The sequence below is a fragment of the Echinops telfairi genome, unplaced genomic scaffold (assembly GCF_000313985.2).
Source record: "Echinops telfairi isolate 266 unplaced genomic scaffold, ASM31398v2 ScPeMD7_7459;HRSCAF=8497, whole genome shotgun sequence".
Taxonomy (NCBI): domain Eukaryota; kingdom Metazoa; phylum Chordata; class Mammalia; order Afrosoricida; family Tenrecidae; genus Echinops; species Echinops telfairi.
In genome coordinates this window covers 8,396,031-8,410,863 of record NW_022111359.1, presented here as the reverse complement: position 1 = coordinate 8,410,863, position 14,833 = coordinate 8,396,031, and the positions used below count along the sequence as shown (strand labels likewise).

At 38.7% G+C, this 14,833-nt stretch overlaps 1 protein-coding gene across 1 annotated transcript; it reads right to left on the bottom strand.

The window, feature by feature from the left end:
* Window positions 1-8,571: 8,571 nt before the first annotated feature.
* Window positions 8,572-12,117, bottom strand: LOC101655082 (olfactory receptor 18-like). Its single transcript, XM_004714301.2, has 2 exons — window positions 12,072-12,117; window positions 8,572-9,551 (listed from the first exon to the last, which is right to left on the bottom strand). Exon 2 carries the CDS (start codon window positions 9,499-9,501, stop codon window positions 8,572-8,574), a length of 930 nt encoding a protein of 309 aa, XP_004714358.1. The 5' UTR covers window positions 9,502-9,551; window positions 12,072-12,117.
* Window positions 12,118-14,833: the final 2,716 nt, after the last annotated feature.

The window sequence follows — 14,833 nt, the reverse complement described above, 5'->3', positions numbered from 1 at the left end:
TGAATTTTTAATATAGTTTTGCTCATAAGTTTTGTTAATATATAGTTTTATTAAAAAGTCAGCCTGGAACAATATAGCACTGTGATATCACCTTAACCCCATTCATTTCAAATATATGAAATGATAGCTAAAACAAATAAAAATAAAGCTTGTCTCCAAGAAAGATAAAAATTTCCAGTACCAAGAAAGACCTGAAACACATAAAAACAAGTTAAGCTTTCTGTGTTCCTTAGAAATAATTTAAGCATAAAGTAGTACACAGGCTGAACGAAGAATTTATGACTATCAGAAGGAATTTTAGTTGGAAGCTTACTTTTTACAGGTAATGACTACATGTTCTAGAAAAAATATTTGGCATTGAAGTCAAGTGCAGAGGGAGAATTCTTTATTGGAACCAGTGGGTGATTGCAAGTACTGTGGAAACTGAATGGGTGACTATGATTCTTACAGAAAAACCTCCAAGGAGGAGCTGAATCAAATGAACCATTGGCTTGGTGGATAGATCTGTGACAGTTTAAATTGTACTAAAATAGAGGAGTCAGGAAATAGAATTAAGGATCCCTGGAGGTGTAGTGGTTAGGCATTGGGCTGTGACCTGCGAGGTCAGCAGTTCAAAACCACCAGTTGCTCTGCTGGAGAAAGATGTGGCTTCTAGCTCAGAAGCAACAAAACCCACATAGAAGAAGCACATCAGCCTGTGTGACCACGATCTGACAAAGGGATCAGTTATCAGACATCAAAGAACAAAAAATCATATCATTGTGTGCTCACCTCCATGAAACTATTGCTGAAGGCAAATAGGTGCATAAGCAAATGTGGTGAAGAAAGCTGATGGTGCCCGGCTATCAAAAGATATAGTGTCTGGGGTTTTAAAGGCTTGAAGGTTAACAAGCAGTCATCTAGCTCAGAAGCAACAAAGCCCACATGGAAGAAGCACACCGGCCTGTGTGATCACAAGGTGTCAAAGGGATCAGGTATCAGGCATCATCAGAACAAAAAATCTTACCCTAGTGAATGAGGCAGGGGGAGGGGGGGCAGTGCGGAGTGGAGACCCAAAGCCCATTGGTAGGCCACTGGAGATCCCCTTGCAGAGGGTTCTCAGGGAGGAGACGAGCCAGACAGGGTGCGATGTAGCAACAATGAAAAATTCAACTTTCCTCTAATTCCTAAATGCTTCCTCCGCCCCCACTATCATGATCCCAATTCTACCTTGCAAGTCTGGCTAGACCAGAGGATATACACTGGAATAGATAGGAACTGGAAATACAGGGTATCCAGGGTGCATGATCCCTTCAGGACCAGTGGTGTAAGTGGCGATACTGGGAGCTTAGAGGGAGAGTGGGTTGGAAAGGGGGAACCAATTACAAGGATCTACATGTGACCTCTTTCCTGGGGGACAGACAACAGAAAAGTGGGTGAAGGGAGACATCGGACAGGGCAAGATATGACAAAATAATAATTTATAAATTATCAAGGGCTCATGAGGGAGCAGGGAGGGAGGGGGAAAATGAGGACCTAATGCAAGGGGCTTAAGTGGAGAGGAAATGTTTTGAGAAAGATGAGGGCAATGAATGTAGCTTTATATAATTGATATAGGTATGGATTGTGATAAGAGTCGTATGAGCCCCTAATAAAATGATTAAAAAAAAAAGAGTTGTACAAGCCCCTAATAAAATGTTTAAATTAAATTAAAAAAAGAAAGAAAGATGTGGCTTTCTACTCCATAAAGAGTTCCAATCTCAGAAACTCACAGAGGCAGCTTTACAGTCCTATAGGGTCACTGTGAGTTGGTATTGATTCAATAGCAGTGAGTTTTGAGTTTGCATTTGGTGGTGTAATGGAATACCTGTTAGGTGGGTAATTGAAATGTCAGTAGTTTGAAACCACCAGATGTTTTCCTCTGTGGGAGAAAGATGAGGATTTCTACTCCTGTAAAAGTGTATAGTCTCAGCAACTCCACAGGGGCAGTTATCCTACTCCCTGTAAGTTAGTATGAGTTGGAATCTACTCAATGGCAATGAGGGTTTTGTTTGTTTGTTTTTGAGGGGAGTCAGGAAATAGAATTCAGAACAAAAGAAGTCATATATGGTGAGGGCTACCATGAAGTTGTTAGACAATAGAGAGCACATAACAAGGAAGAATATCTTCCCATTCCATTAGAATCTGCATGATCTAATTTAAACAACTATTAAGAAAATAAAAGCAAAAAAGATAACCAATGAAAATAAAATTCCAGAAATAAATCCATAAACAGATCTTATAGAGGCAATGAAGATTGTAATGAAATGAGTGATGGGGGAAACAGAAAAGAGGAGGTAAACAATACAGATTCAGACAGATTATTGAAAAATTCTCTTGATAGCAAGGACAAATAAGTGATAATTAAGTACAGTAATATTATAATAATCATAAAATGATGGAACTTGGGTCACTGTGGTAACAAGGGAAGTGGTGAGATTTGGGTTGATTCTGGATACAGTTTTCTTGCATATAAAACAGAATTTTCTGAAAATGTGGGCACAGAGTATAAAAAAAGAGGAGTATAAAAAAAGAGGGCAAGATAGACAAAATAATAATTTATAAATAACCAAGGGTTCATGAAGGAGGGGAAAAATGAGGACCAGATGCCAGGGACTAAGTGGAGAGCAAATGTTCTGAGAATGATGAGGGCAATGAATGTACAAATGTGCTTTACACAATTGATGTATGTAAGGATTGTGATAAGAGTTGTATGAGCCCCTAATAAAATGATTTAAAAAACAAAGAGGAGTCAAAGTTAATGTTCAATGAGAGACAACTGCTCTTCACCTGAAAAATGGCGTTGGAAAGACTGTGGGTAAGTATATTTGGAAGTTTAATGTCACGGTTGTAGTTTGGGATGTGCTGCCATCTTTCAGCTCCTTCTCAACAATGTCCTTAGGCACATTGAACATACTGTCTATGCCGACAGGAGTGGCCTTATTCTTGCCTCTGCTGCTGGCTCACATTTGGGCAAATATTATAGCATTTTTGGCTTCCCTATCAGGTGCAAAGAGGCACACCACTTCACTAGCAAGCCTCCTGCCCAAAGGTAATTTGATCTCTCACTCAATGTATTATTGAGCCCAGTATAGCCACTTTGCTCTCTGGACCAGAAAGACTCCCACAGTCATTTGGCACCACTTCATGGCTTTTGTCCCTTATATCATCTTGCCCCATCTCATGCCATCCTGCACCAGCTTGAGCTCTAGTGTTACAGCTCTCTTTCTTCTGGGTTAGATTCTCAGCACAGAGACCAGAGGTCCAAAATATATATTCCACTCCAGGTTTTTCTTTCTGGGGATAGTGAGGTCCTCCTCAAACTCTGTGGGATTGACTTTCAGAACTTTCAATATCTGTAACATGGGAATACTGCTCAAATTGAACTAGAGATTTAATTAAATTCCAATTAAAATTTGAACACCCTTTTTTTCAGGAATGGAAAAGCAGTCCTCAAAGTCATATAGAACTGCAAGTAGCTGAGATAACCTGAGAAAAGATCAATAAAAAAGGTTCACACTCCCTGGTTAAAAAACATAGTTACTATGAACATAAAGAAATCAAAACAGTGTCATAATTGAATAATGATAGATATTGAGATACTTAAGGTTTATTGTACCAACCTGGCCGATAAACACATGTGGGATTAATTGAAGGGTGGAGAGATAAGTGGCTCAGTGAGCTTCACCTTTCTAGTGCTCAGGTCTCTTGCTCTCTGATGGTCGGACCAGGGTGCAGCTGCCTTAGCCAGTTCCCTGCTTCAGCTGGCAAGGCTCACTTCCTTCAAGACATCCCTGAGGAGAAGCCACATGGACTTACCCTGATGCAGCCCTGGGTGCTGGAGCACCCGTGCGGTGACCCCTGCCAGTGCTGAGATGCTTACACGCTCATGATTTGGCTTTCCTCCTGCATTTTGCATCATTGCGTGTGTTTTGTGAAATGAAGGAGGAGTTTGTGGATTGGTGTTGGACATATGGGTTAATATTAGACTTGTGGGCTTGGGTAGTACTGGGTTGGGATGCTTTCTTGATGTGCACTTAACCTTTATATAAAACTCTCTGTTATACATATGAATTTCTCTGGATTTGTTTCTCTAATGTACCCAGGCTAACACAGATATATAGACCATGTAATTGAATTGAGTACAGGAGTAAACTAAGATATTTATGCAATTTTTTTTCTGCCAAATCCATTAAATGAAGTGACAGACTCCTCAGTAAATGGTGTTAGGGGAACTGGATAAAAACCAAACAATAAAATTGCACCCACATGTCACACACATATAATACTAATTCAAAATGTGTTAACTTAAATGATGTTATTGCTAGATGTCATCGAGTTGGTTCAACCACAGCAATCAGAGGAAACCACAACAGAAGGAAACACGACCCAGTGCGGCACCATATTCACAATTGTTCCTGTGCTTGAGCCCATTGTTGCAGCTATGGTGTCAGTCCATCTCAGAACGCAGGCTTCTAGTCTCCCCACTGTGAGAAAATCAATGTCTCTTCTCAAAAAGAAGCAAAAAAGGAAAGAAGAAGCAAAAGGAGATCATTTTAAAAACTAATAGAAAACAACCACAAACCCAACAAATCTGTTCTGAACGTTCATGTTTTAAAGATGATGTTCCACAGATTTTCATAGAAAGCATTCTTACAATTGGCAAGACAGGATGGACACCAAGTAGAAAAGGGAAAAGGATCCACATGACCACAGTTGAGGAATGTGAATACCCTTGCTATCAGATAGAAAGCATCATAAAGTCTATTATGGCAGGTGTGGTCAGGTTGAAGTGTAATATCTTATCATTTGATCTCTTTTTGACCCATTTTAAATGGTTTCTGTTAAAAACATTAAAACGTGAAGGGGAAATCCCCATGGATTAATCCTCCAGGGAATCGCCTCTGCCCACAGAACAGAGCCTCGGTGTCATGCAGAGTGTAGTGGAAAGTGGATAATTGCAGATGCAGTTAGGTTAAAATTTAGCACCTTATCATTTGAGCTCCTCTTTGACCGATTTTAAATTTATTCCAGATTTTTGAGGTTTTGTTGTATTTTTTAATCACTTTATTGTGAGCTCTTACAGATATCATAATATTCCATAGTTCAATCCCACCAAGCAGTATTGTACAATTGCTACCAGAGTCAGTTTCAAAACATTTTTTTTCTTCTTGAACTCCTTGATATCAGTTCCCCTTTATTGCCTCCCTCCCTCACTGTCCCCCACAAGAACTTTTTTTATTTTAATGTTTAATTAGTTTTGTTTCAATGATACCATTCTATAGTTTGAGCATTCTGTTGAATCACCTTTCTTTGGAATGGGCACAAATATGGATCTCTTCCAAGTAGCTGTCTCTCAAATTTCCTGGCATTGATGAATGGGTGCTTCCAGTGTTTCTTCAACTTTCTGAAACATTTCAATGAGTACTCCATTAATTCCTGGAGACTTGTCCTTGCTTAATGCATCCGGTGCAATTTGAACTTCTTCCTTCAGCACGATTGGTGCTTGCTCATATGCTAACTCCTGAAATGGTGGGCTGCCTACTAGTTCTTTTTGACACAGTATCTCTGTATTCTTCCTGTCTTCTCTTGATGCTTAGTGAATCGTTCTATAGTTTTCCTATGAAATCTTTCAAAATTCTAACTCAAGATGAATTTTTCTTGAGTTCTTTCAGTTTCAGATATGCTGAATGGGTTCTTCTCTTTCGGTTTTCTACTTCTAGTTCTTTGGACATTTTGTTACAATACTTGGTTTTGTCTTATCAAGCTGCCTTTTGAACTTTTCTATTCGGCTCCTTGACTTCATCCTTTTTCCCATTTGCTTTGGCTACTCTACAGTCTTGTATGTGAAATAAACCTTTTCATACACTCTTTGTGTATGTGGCCTCCTCAGCTTCACCATTTGGGCCAAATATTTATAAAGTCGGGATTTCATTTTAACTCTATAAAAGTGTCAACAGCAACTAGAACCAGATATACTTGAACCTATATTAAAAGCAAAGTTCTTAATTACATAATAAAATCAGTTGCCCACAAGTTGATTCTGACTTATGGTTACACCATATGTCACAAAGTAGAACTCCATAGGGGTTTTTTGGATGGTACTCTTTACAGAAGGACATCACCCGACCACTCTCTGAGGTGTCATTACCTGGATTAGAACCGTCACCTTTTCAGTTAGTTGTTTTTATTAGGTGTTATGTAGTAGATTCTGACCTGAAGTAACCTCATGTTACAAAGTAGAACAGCTCCAGGAGTTTCCTAGGCTGTAATCATTACAAAAAGAGTCTTGGTTGTCAGGCATTGGCCTATTAACCACAATATCAGCAGTCAGATGAAACTTTCTATTCCTATCATAAACCCAAAGAGGCAGTTCTTTATTAATGACATGTTTTCATCTCTGCCAATTTTTGTTGAGTCAGTTCAACACACAATGAACCAATGGACAACGAATAAAACACTACCTAGGCTTGCTTTATCCTCACCATTGCTGCTGTGTATAAGTCCACTCTTGCAGTCATTGAGTCAATCCATCACCTTTTGGGTCATCCTATTTTTCAGTTACTTGCTACTTCACTAAACATTACATACCAAATATACTCAAGTATAAACTGAACCAAATATCAGCCGAGGCACCTAGTTTTACCACAAAAACTGCTTTACAAATGTGCTGAAAAACTCGGCTTATCCACGAGTGTATATGATAGGTACTTTTGCAGGGACTGGTCTCTCCTGGTGTGTACAAAGTATGTGAGATGAAGTCTCACCATCTTAGCTTTTTTCAAGACTTATTCGTTCTTCTGGAAGTTGACAGTTTTTTCAATATGCTTCACCAACACCTCAATTCAAATGCTCTTAATCGTGTTACATTCATATGTCTATGTTACTTGAACCATTTTATTTTTCATCCATTTTTATCACAGCTTTTTATTCTGGCATATAGAGTCCTCTGAAGGAATGCTAACTTAAAGCTGTGGGCTGTCTTTGAAAAGGTCTTCACATTTTGATGAATATGCTGTTATTAATGCACAAAATCATGCAGCAGCAATGAATTCAAAATGACTCAGTAAAACTCAGTGATGAAACTCAAATGACTCAGTGATATTTAATGAGTAATTTAAGCTCAGTAAAATTCAATGGTTAAACAGTAATTAACTGCTATTGAACACCTTTCTCATTTTTAAAAAATGTTATGAAACTTTATTTGCATGAGCCCTACACAATCTCAGGAAAACAGTTAGTCTATTAGGTCACTCAATGCTTTTGGTGTTACAATTTGTAGAGGCTTGGTAAAGGTGCTTAACTATATTTCTGATCTTAATTTTCTAAATCATTTGTTTTCTCATCAGACCAACCCAGCATTTTAAGGTGAAAAAGTAAAGTCCATGCAAGATCACAAAGCAATTTCAGAAAGCCAGACTTCTTGTGTTTAATTCCAAACTTTTCCAGTGAACCCCAAGCTGATGGCTAGTTGTTGGTCTGCTAAGCTCAAGGTCAGCTGTTCCACCATACCCACAGATCTGCTAGAGGAAGATGAGATGCTCTGCTCTCATACGTATTTAGCCTTGGAAATCCTTCATATAATCACGTGAGTCAGAATCCACTTTGTGCCAGAGGGTTTGGTTTTTTGGTTTGTTAAAAGGTTACAGTACAACAATCAGACCTCTAAAGGTAATTTATGTCTTCAATTTTCTATGCAGGCAATGATGTGATATAATTCAGGGGAAATGAAAAAGACAAAAACATAGCTATAATATCATTAACATAAAACATCCCATTATCATACACATATTATGAGGAAATATCTATATTTTATACCCATTTAGATATTTCCTTTATAAAATTGTTATGATAATGAAACCTATATTGTAGTTAGGATTTTAAAATATTCTATTCAATAATACACAAATATTATTGAGTTGTGTAAGAGATCAGTACTCCCAGATGCTAACTAAAAAAATGGAGACTCAAAGCCACTCAGAAGCACAATGGAATGAAAATTTGTTTCTAATAAGCTATCCTTATAAAACCCCTATGGAAAAGAGTTCTACTTTGACACATGCAGAATTGGATTCAATTATGAAGTGACTATTACTGCTGTGTGTGTCATAATTCTCAGTCTTTTTAATAAATGTAATTACCATGGAGCTTTTAAAATACAATGATATCCTAGTCACAGGCTGGAATCAGCTCAAAAGAGGACCTTGGTGATCCAAATGTATATGTGTGAATCATTGCTTCAGAATTATGGGAAAGGGTGAACTTTTTAAGTTCATAAAAAAGAATTGTGCATATTACCAGGAAGTCAGATCATAAATGATAAGTTAGAGAAGGGATCATAATATGTAATTTGATAAATGCAAATAGACTATATCCCCACATACTCTCACTGTTCAAAGATGTGCCAATGGAAGCAATCTTCAGATATCAAAATTCAAGACAGAATCTATGAGAGCTCCAAAAATTATGTAACCAAACAAGGAAATTTCTACTTATAGTGATTAGATCATGAAATCCTTTCCATCTCACATATCATAAAGGGTGCCATAAATATTAAGTATTTCCACTAAGAAACCTCAACAAGGCTCTCTTGATGTCCTTATTCCTCAAGCTATAGATGAAGGGGTTCACCATGGGAGTAAATACAGCATATATCACTGAGGCCACTGCACCATTCTTTGTAGAAGCTGAGACAGATGAACTGAGGTACACTCCAATACCTGTTCCATAAAATAAGCAAACCACTGTTAGGTGAGAACCACAGGTGGAAAAGGCTTTAGACTTCCCACCTGAAGATGCGAGTCTCAGAATGGAGGAAATAATTCGAGTGTAAGAGAAAAGGATCCCTGAGACTGGAACACCACCAAAGATGGCACTAATAAAATATACTAGTATGGTACTTTTGGAGGTGTCAGAACAGGCAAGGTTGAGGAGGTGTAGAGGGTCACAGAAAAAACTAGGGATTTCCACATCTGCACAAAAGGTAAGTTGTGAGACCATTAAAGTATGCACTAAGGACTCCAAAAGACTAATGATAAAAGATATCAAAACAAGCAAGCCACAGAGGCGGGAGTTCATGATAGCAGTGTAGTGCAGGGGGTGACAGATGGCAACAAACCTGTCATAAGCCATCACGCTGAGGAACATACTGTCCAGACACCCAAAGAGATAAAAGAAGGATATTTGTGTCAGGCAGCCCACATAGGTGATGGATTTGATCTGTGTCTGGGTGTTCACCAGCATCTTTGGGACCGTAGTAGAGATGAATACAGTGTCAGCCAAGGACAGATTGGAGAGAAAGAAGTACATGGGTATGTGGAGATGAGGGTCTGAGCTGATCACCAGGGTAATGAGAAGATTCCCAGCTACAGTGATCAGATAAATGCACAGGAAAAGGCCAAAAAGGAGGCGCTGCAGTTTTGGATTCTCAGAAAGGCCCAGGAGGAGGAATTCTGGGATGCCTGTTAGATTCTTCAGCTCCATGATCCAGAAGCCTTTTGAAAATGATAAGAGGATAGTTAAAGGAAATAGGTGAACAGGAACCCAGTATTCACAAATAAATTATGCAAATATATGTTTTCACACTTGAGGACTTAAGACTCCATTATCTCCAGGAGATTGCTTAGTGGCAGCACTCTGAAAAGCATGTGTAAGTCAGACATTGAATAAGGACATAGAACAATCCATGCATCTGAAGTGCGGTGCTGGAGAAGAACATTGAAAATACCACGGACTGCTAAAAGGACAATCAGATCTGTGTTGGAAGAGGGAAGGCCAGAGTGCTCCTTAGGGTTAAGGATGGCAAGACTTCTTCTTACATACTTTGGACATCTTGTCAGGAGAGACCAGTCCCCAGAGAAGGACATCATGTTTGGTAACATGGAAGGGTGGAGAAAAAGAGGAAGGCCCTAAGGGAGATGGATGGACACAGTGGCTGCATCAATGGGCTCAGGCAGAGGAAGGACTGTGCAGAGGTTGCAGGACTGCAGTGTTTTTTTCTCTTGTGCACAGCGCTGCCATGAATTGGAGCCAGCTCTGATGGCACCTACAAACAACACCGAAAACAGTACTTCTAAGAAGATTTTCTCATTGGTGTTTATGCTGTTCACTTCTATGCCAAACCGCTTTAGAGATACAGGGACATGCATTTTAATGAAACTGTATTTAAAATCACATGTGCATTTTAAGATAATAAATTGGGATATCCATTTCCAGTTGAAGGAAACATCTCAGAACCTCATACAAAATCAAATTCATGATGGATAAAGACATAAATGGAAAAGCTAGAAATATAAAAAATTATCAATACCAAATTACAAACAAACGTAAGTGTCCTAACACATGGCATAAACACACTATCACACATGATGTAAAATATGCAACAACAGAAGACAAACTAGATGACTGAGGCCGTCCAAAAGTAGACACCTAGTGTATCCAAAGATTTCACTGAGAGTAAAATGAGAACCCACAGACGGAGAAATAATTTTACCGATGGCAACAGACAAGTGAATCATCTCAAAAATTTATAGAAAACTTCAACAACTCAGTAAGAAAAACGAAAACAATCCACTTTTCAAAAAGGGCACCAGATATGAATAGATACTTCAGCAAAGAAGAAAACCAGGCATCCATCAGACATATGAAGAAATGCTCTTAGTCATTATGCGCTTAAGAGACGCAAATCAAAACAATGATGAGCTATCACCTCACCCCAGATTGAAAGCAAATTTCTTAAAAGCAGAACACACACACACACACACACACACACACACACACACACGTTTCTAAAGAGACTAGAGTCCTCACACCCTGCTTCTATACCAGTAAAATTCTATAACTACTATGGAAAGCAGTAAAGTACTTCTTCAAAAAATGGGAAATAGATATATGTTGTTGTTGTTGTCCTTGTTAGGTGCTATCGAGTTGCTTCTGGCCCATAGCAAAACACTGCCCAGTCCTGCACCATCCTCACAATTGTTCCTCTGGCTGAGCTTAGCATTTAAGTTGTTCAATGCAAAAATGATCTTATATATAAATACTCACCTAATTCAAAATTAAAAGAGATTTTTTTAGTATACTAAGAAACAAGTATGTTCTGCTCTTCAAACTTTGACTTAAACAACAATAAAACTTTTAAACAATGCATTACTGTATATGTAAAGCCATACAATCTACAAGCTTCATGCTATAATGGTCCCTGTAAGCGATTTGGTCTATATTTTTAATTCACAGATAAACTCACCACTTTGTAAGAGGAAAATCAGCAGTTCCGTCTCCATTTGTTCCCTTGCAGAGAGACTAAATCATTCTGTTCTGGTTGAGGGCACAACACTGGAACATAAACCCAATCCACTGCTGTCAATTAAATGCCGGTTCATAGTGATCTAGTAAAGCAGGGTAGAGCTTCCCCGTGAGTTCCCCAAACTGTAACTGGTTATGGGAGTGGAAAACCTCATCTTTTTTCGGAGAAACCCCTGGTGCTTTCAAAGTACTGACCTTTCGTATCACATCCCACTGCATAAACACGACACCATTTGTGCTCCCTTTGTATCTCACTGAAATGGAGTGCATGTAAATCTTTCAACCTGTTTTACCTGGAAATGTAGGAGGGCGGGTATAATTCCCAACAGGAGGACACAGGTAGCAGCCAATAAAGGTTTGGTAATTAATTGACACTTGGACGTTGACTTTTAATCAGAATTTCAGTCAATACGAGATCAGTTGAATTATAATTGAAATATAGTCCCAACTTTACACCTATAAATGGAAAAGACAGAAATCTTATAATTCCTAATAAATCAGAACATTGTATTATTGAAATCTTACAGTAAGGCTAAGTTTATACAACACTATTTACTTTCTGTTTTTCTGTTTTGTTTTGCAATTTTAATAATAATGCACACATTTTTAAAGATAACTGAATGTTGCACATATGATTACATGAGTACCATAGAAAGCCCTTAGTGCAGGCATATTAGACTTGTGTTTTATCTGATCTCTAGTCCTAGGGGATATCCTTGGAAATTAGAAAATCACTCAGTGTGGGGGCCACAGCCTAAACTTTGATCCTATAAAGGAAGGAAGAGTCCATTCTATATTTAACCATAATCAGTGCCATCAATATGGTTGTAGTCTATCGGTACAATGAATAGAATAGATTTCTGGGGAATAATAAGTAATGAAAGTGAGTGTTGCCTTCTAAACATTCAATACCTGTGTGTATAAGAATAAAAATATAATACTACTCTGGGCAGGCACACAAAGCATTCAGATCACAGGACACTAAATAAGAAACATTTACTAACTGATATTAAACTAATAATGTATAAAATAATGTGTCCTCACCATATGTATCCACCACAACTTACATAACATATGGAATGTTCCCCACATGTTCAATCAGTACAGTAACGCAAATCTCTCCTTCATCTGTTGGTAAACAAAGATGGAGACACAGACACTGAGAAATACTCAGAAAGTGCCCTGTAGCACAGAGATACTAAATAGAGCAGAAGTGTTCCCTATTAAATTGTATGTCACTCTAGATAACTTAACTAGAGATCCTTCTAAATCACATCTTTTAAATGATCCCGACACCTTGACTAGGAATAAAACCCTAAACCTAGGTCTTCCTTTGAGACTTAGATGAGCCAAATTCCAAGAAGACAGCTGACACAAAGTCCAGAGGAAAGGCAAGAGAGAAAACTGCGTAGATTTATCAACTCCCTGCTCCCAATGTGCTCCCATCCTGTATTCTTATCTATCATCCGGAGTGGAGGCAAGCACAGCAGAGCGCAGTGAGCAAGGGCCTCAGCCTTGGGAGAGCAGGGAAGTGAAATATCATGTTGGGTGGATGTGGAAGAATATGCTCATGTGTCTTGTGTCGGGATGGTCCAAATTCAGACCTGGCTTCAACTGTGTCTAGTCCATGACCTGGATAGAACTTACAAAAAAAGATTTTAGTCCTTTTCCTTTCTGTGAATAGGCAAGGATGCCTTTACCTCTTTCCTTTCTGCTGGTTGTTCAAGTAAATGAAACAAGTTTCACAGAAATCTTAGCTCATATTGTGCCCATGGGCAGCCTTCAATAAGCCTTCACAGTGCTACATTTCTGTCAGCAGCAGCCTTGTTTCCATCATCTCACCATTTACAAGATCATTTTGTTGTGTTTAAGGAACACATGAAAGGGAGGAAGTACATACCATAGGAACCAGAACCAATGTATTTTCAATGAAGACACTGAAAGATTATGGTATTCTCGCACCTAGACCAGAGTCAGGAACAATAATTTAAGAGGCTTCTGAATCAAATCATGCCATTTCAGAGTTTGCCATAGGGTCATCCTACATATGTTGGTTCTCCTGGTGAGGAAATAAGAAAGCTCCCACTCTCTCTGTTTGCTGTCCCACAACACTCACTGGATTGTGCTGGGTCTCTGCTGAGATATGGCCAAGGAGTGTGAGTCCTTCACTGCTCTCCTGCCTGGAGGGATATGACGACCCCTTCCTCAGGACTGGATGAAATGCAGGCTCAAGTATGAGTTTGGAGCTGCTTGGACTAGACTGGCAATCGTGTAGCACATGGTGGGATATTTACAGTTTATGGCTTTGCGAGCGAAATGCCCAGTGCTCACAATTAGCTAGATCATTGCATGCTATTCCACTCTCTGGGGACTTGTTAGTTTTAATACAACAAGAGAAGCAGAAAGTGAATGTCACTGGAGACTGGACCCTCTACTGCTTCCAAGGAGGAAGCTCATCGTTACCTCACTTCTCACTTATAATTTAGGGGGTCTTAGATTTTTCTAGGCTATAATCTTTATGAAAGTGGATATCCAGATCTTTTTCTAAGATTAAAGCAAACTATGGATACTCTGGCATTGGAAAGGCCTGGAAGTGAAAAAATCAAAGGGAAGAACATGCTCAACATATTTGAAACTGAAAGAAATCAACAAAATAATTCATGCCTCGAGTTGCAATTTTGAAGGAGACTGCAGAAAAAATATCAAATCACTCTATAAAAAAGAAATACTCAACATTTCACCATTTCAGGAGCGAGCATATGAACAAGAACCAAAAGTGCTGAAGGAAGAAGCTCAAGAAGTACTAAAAGCATTAGCCAAGAACAAGGCACCAGGTATTCATGAAACAGCAATTGGAATGTTTCAACAGCTGATGAAGCACTGGAATTACTGACGTGTATATGTCAGGAAATTTGGAATTCAGTCACTTGGCCAACTAAGTGGAAGAGATCCATATTTGTACCTGTTACAAATGAAGGTGACCCGACAGATGCTCAATGTATAGAGCAATAGCATTAATATCACAGCAAGTACAATTTTTCTGAAGATCATCAACCAACAATGTTTGCAGCAATCCATTAACAGGGAGCTGCCAGGGGGTCAGCCTGGATTCATAAAGTCAATGGCATAAGGGATATCATTGCTGATGTTCGATGGTTCTTGGCTGAAAGCAGAGCATACCAGAAAGAGCTTTCCTTGTGTTTTATTGACTATGCCATGACATTTGACTGTGTGGAGCATAACATACTATGGATAACTTTGAGAACAATGGGAATTCTAGAACACTTCAATGTGCTCATTTGGAACTTTTGCATGGATTAAGTAGCAATTATGTGAACAGAACAAGGGAATCATCCATGGTTTAAAATCAGGAATGTATGCTCTCCACCATATTCATCAATCCATATGCTGGACAAAGAAAGACCTGGCTTATATGAAGAAGAATGTAGCTTTAGGAATGGAGGGGACCTATTACGGAGATATGCAAATGACACAATCTAACTTTTTTTAA

What these genes read in the sequence shown, in the direction of transcription:
- LOC101655082 (XM_004714301.2), bottom strand. Translation starts at nt 9,501, where the DNA reads ATGGAGCTGAAGAATCTAACAGGCATCCCAGAATTCCTCCTCCTGGGC.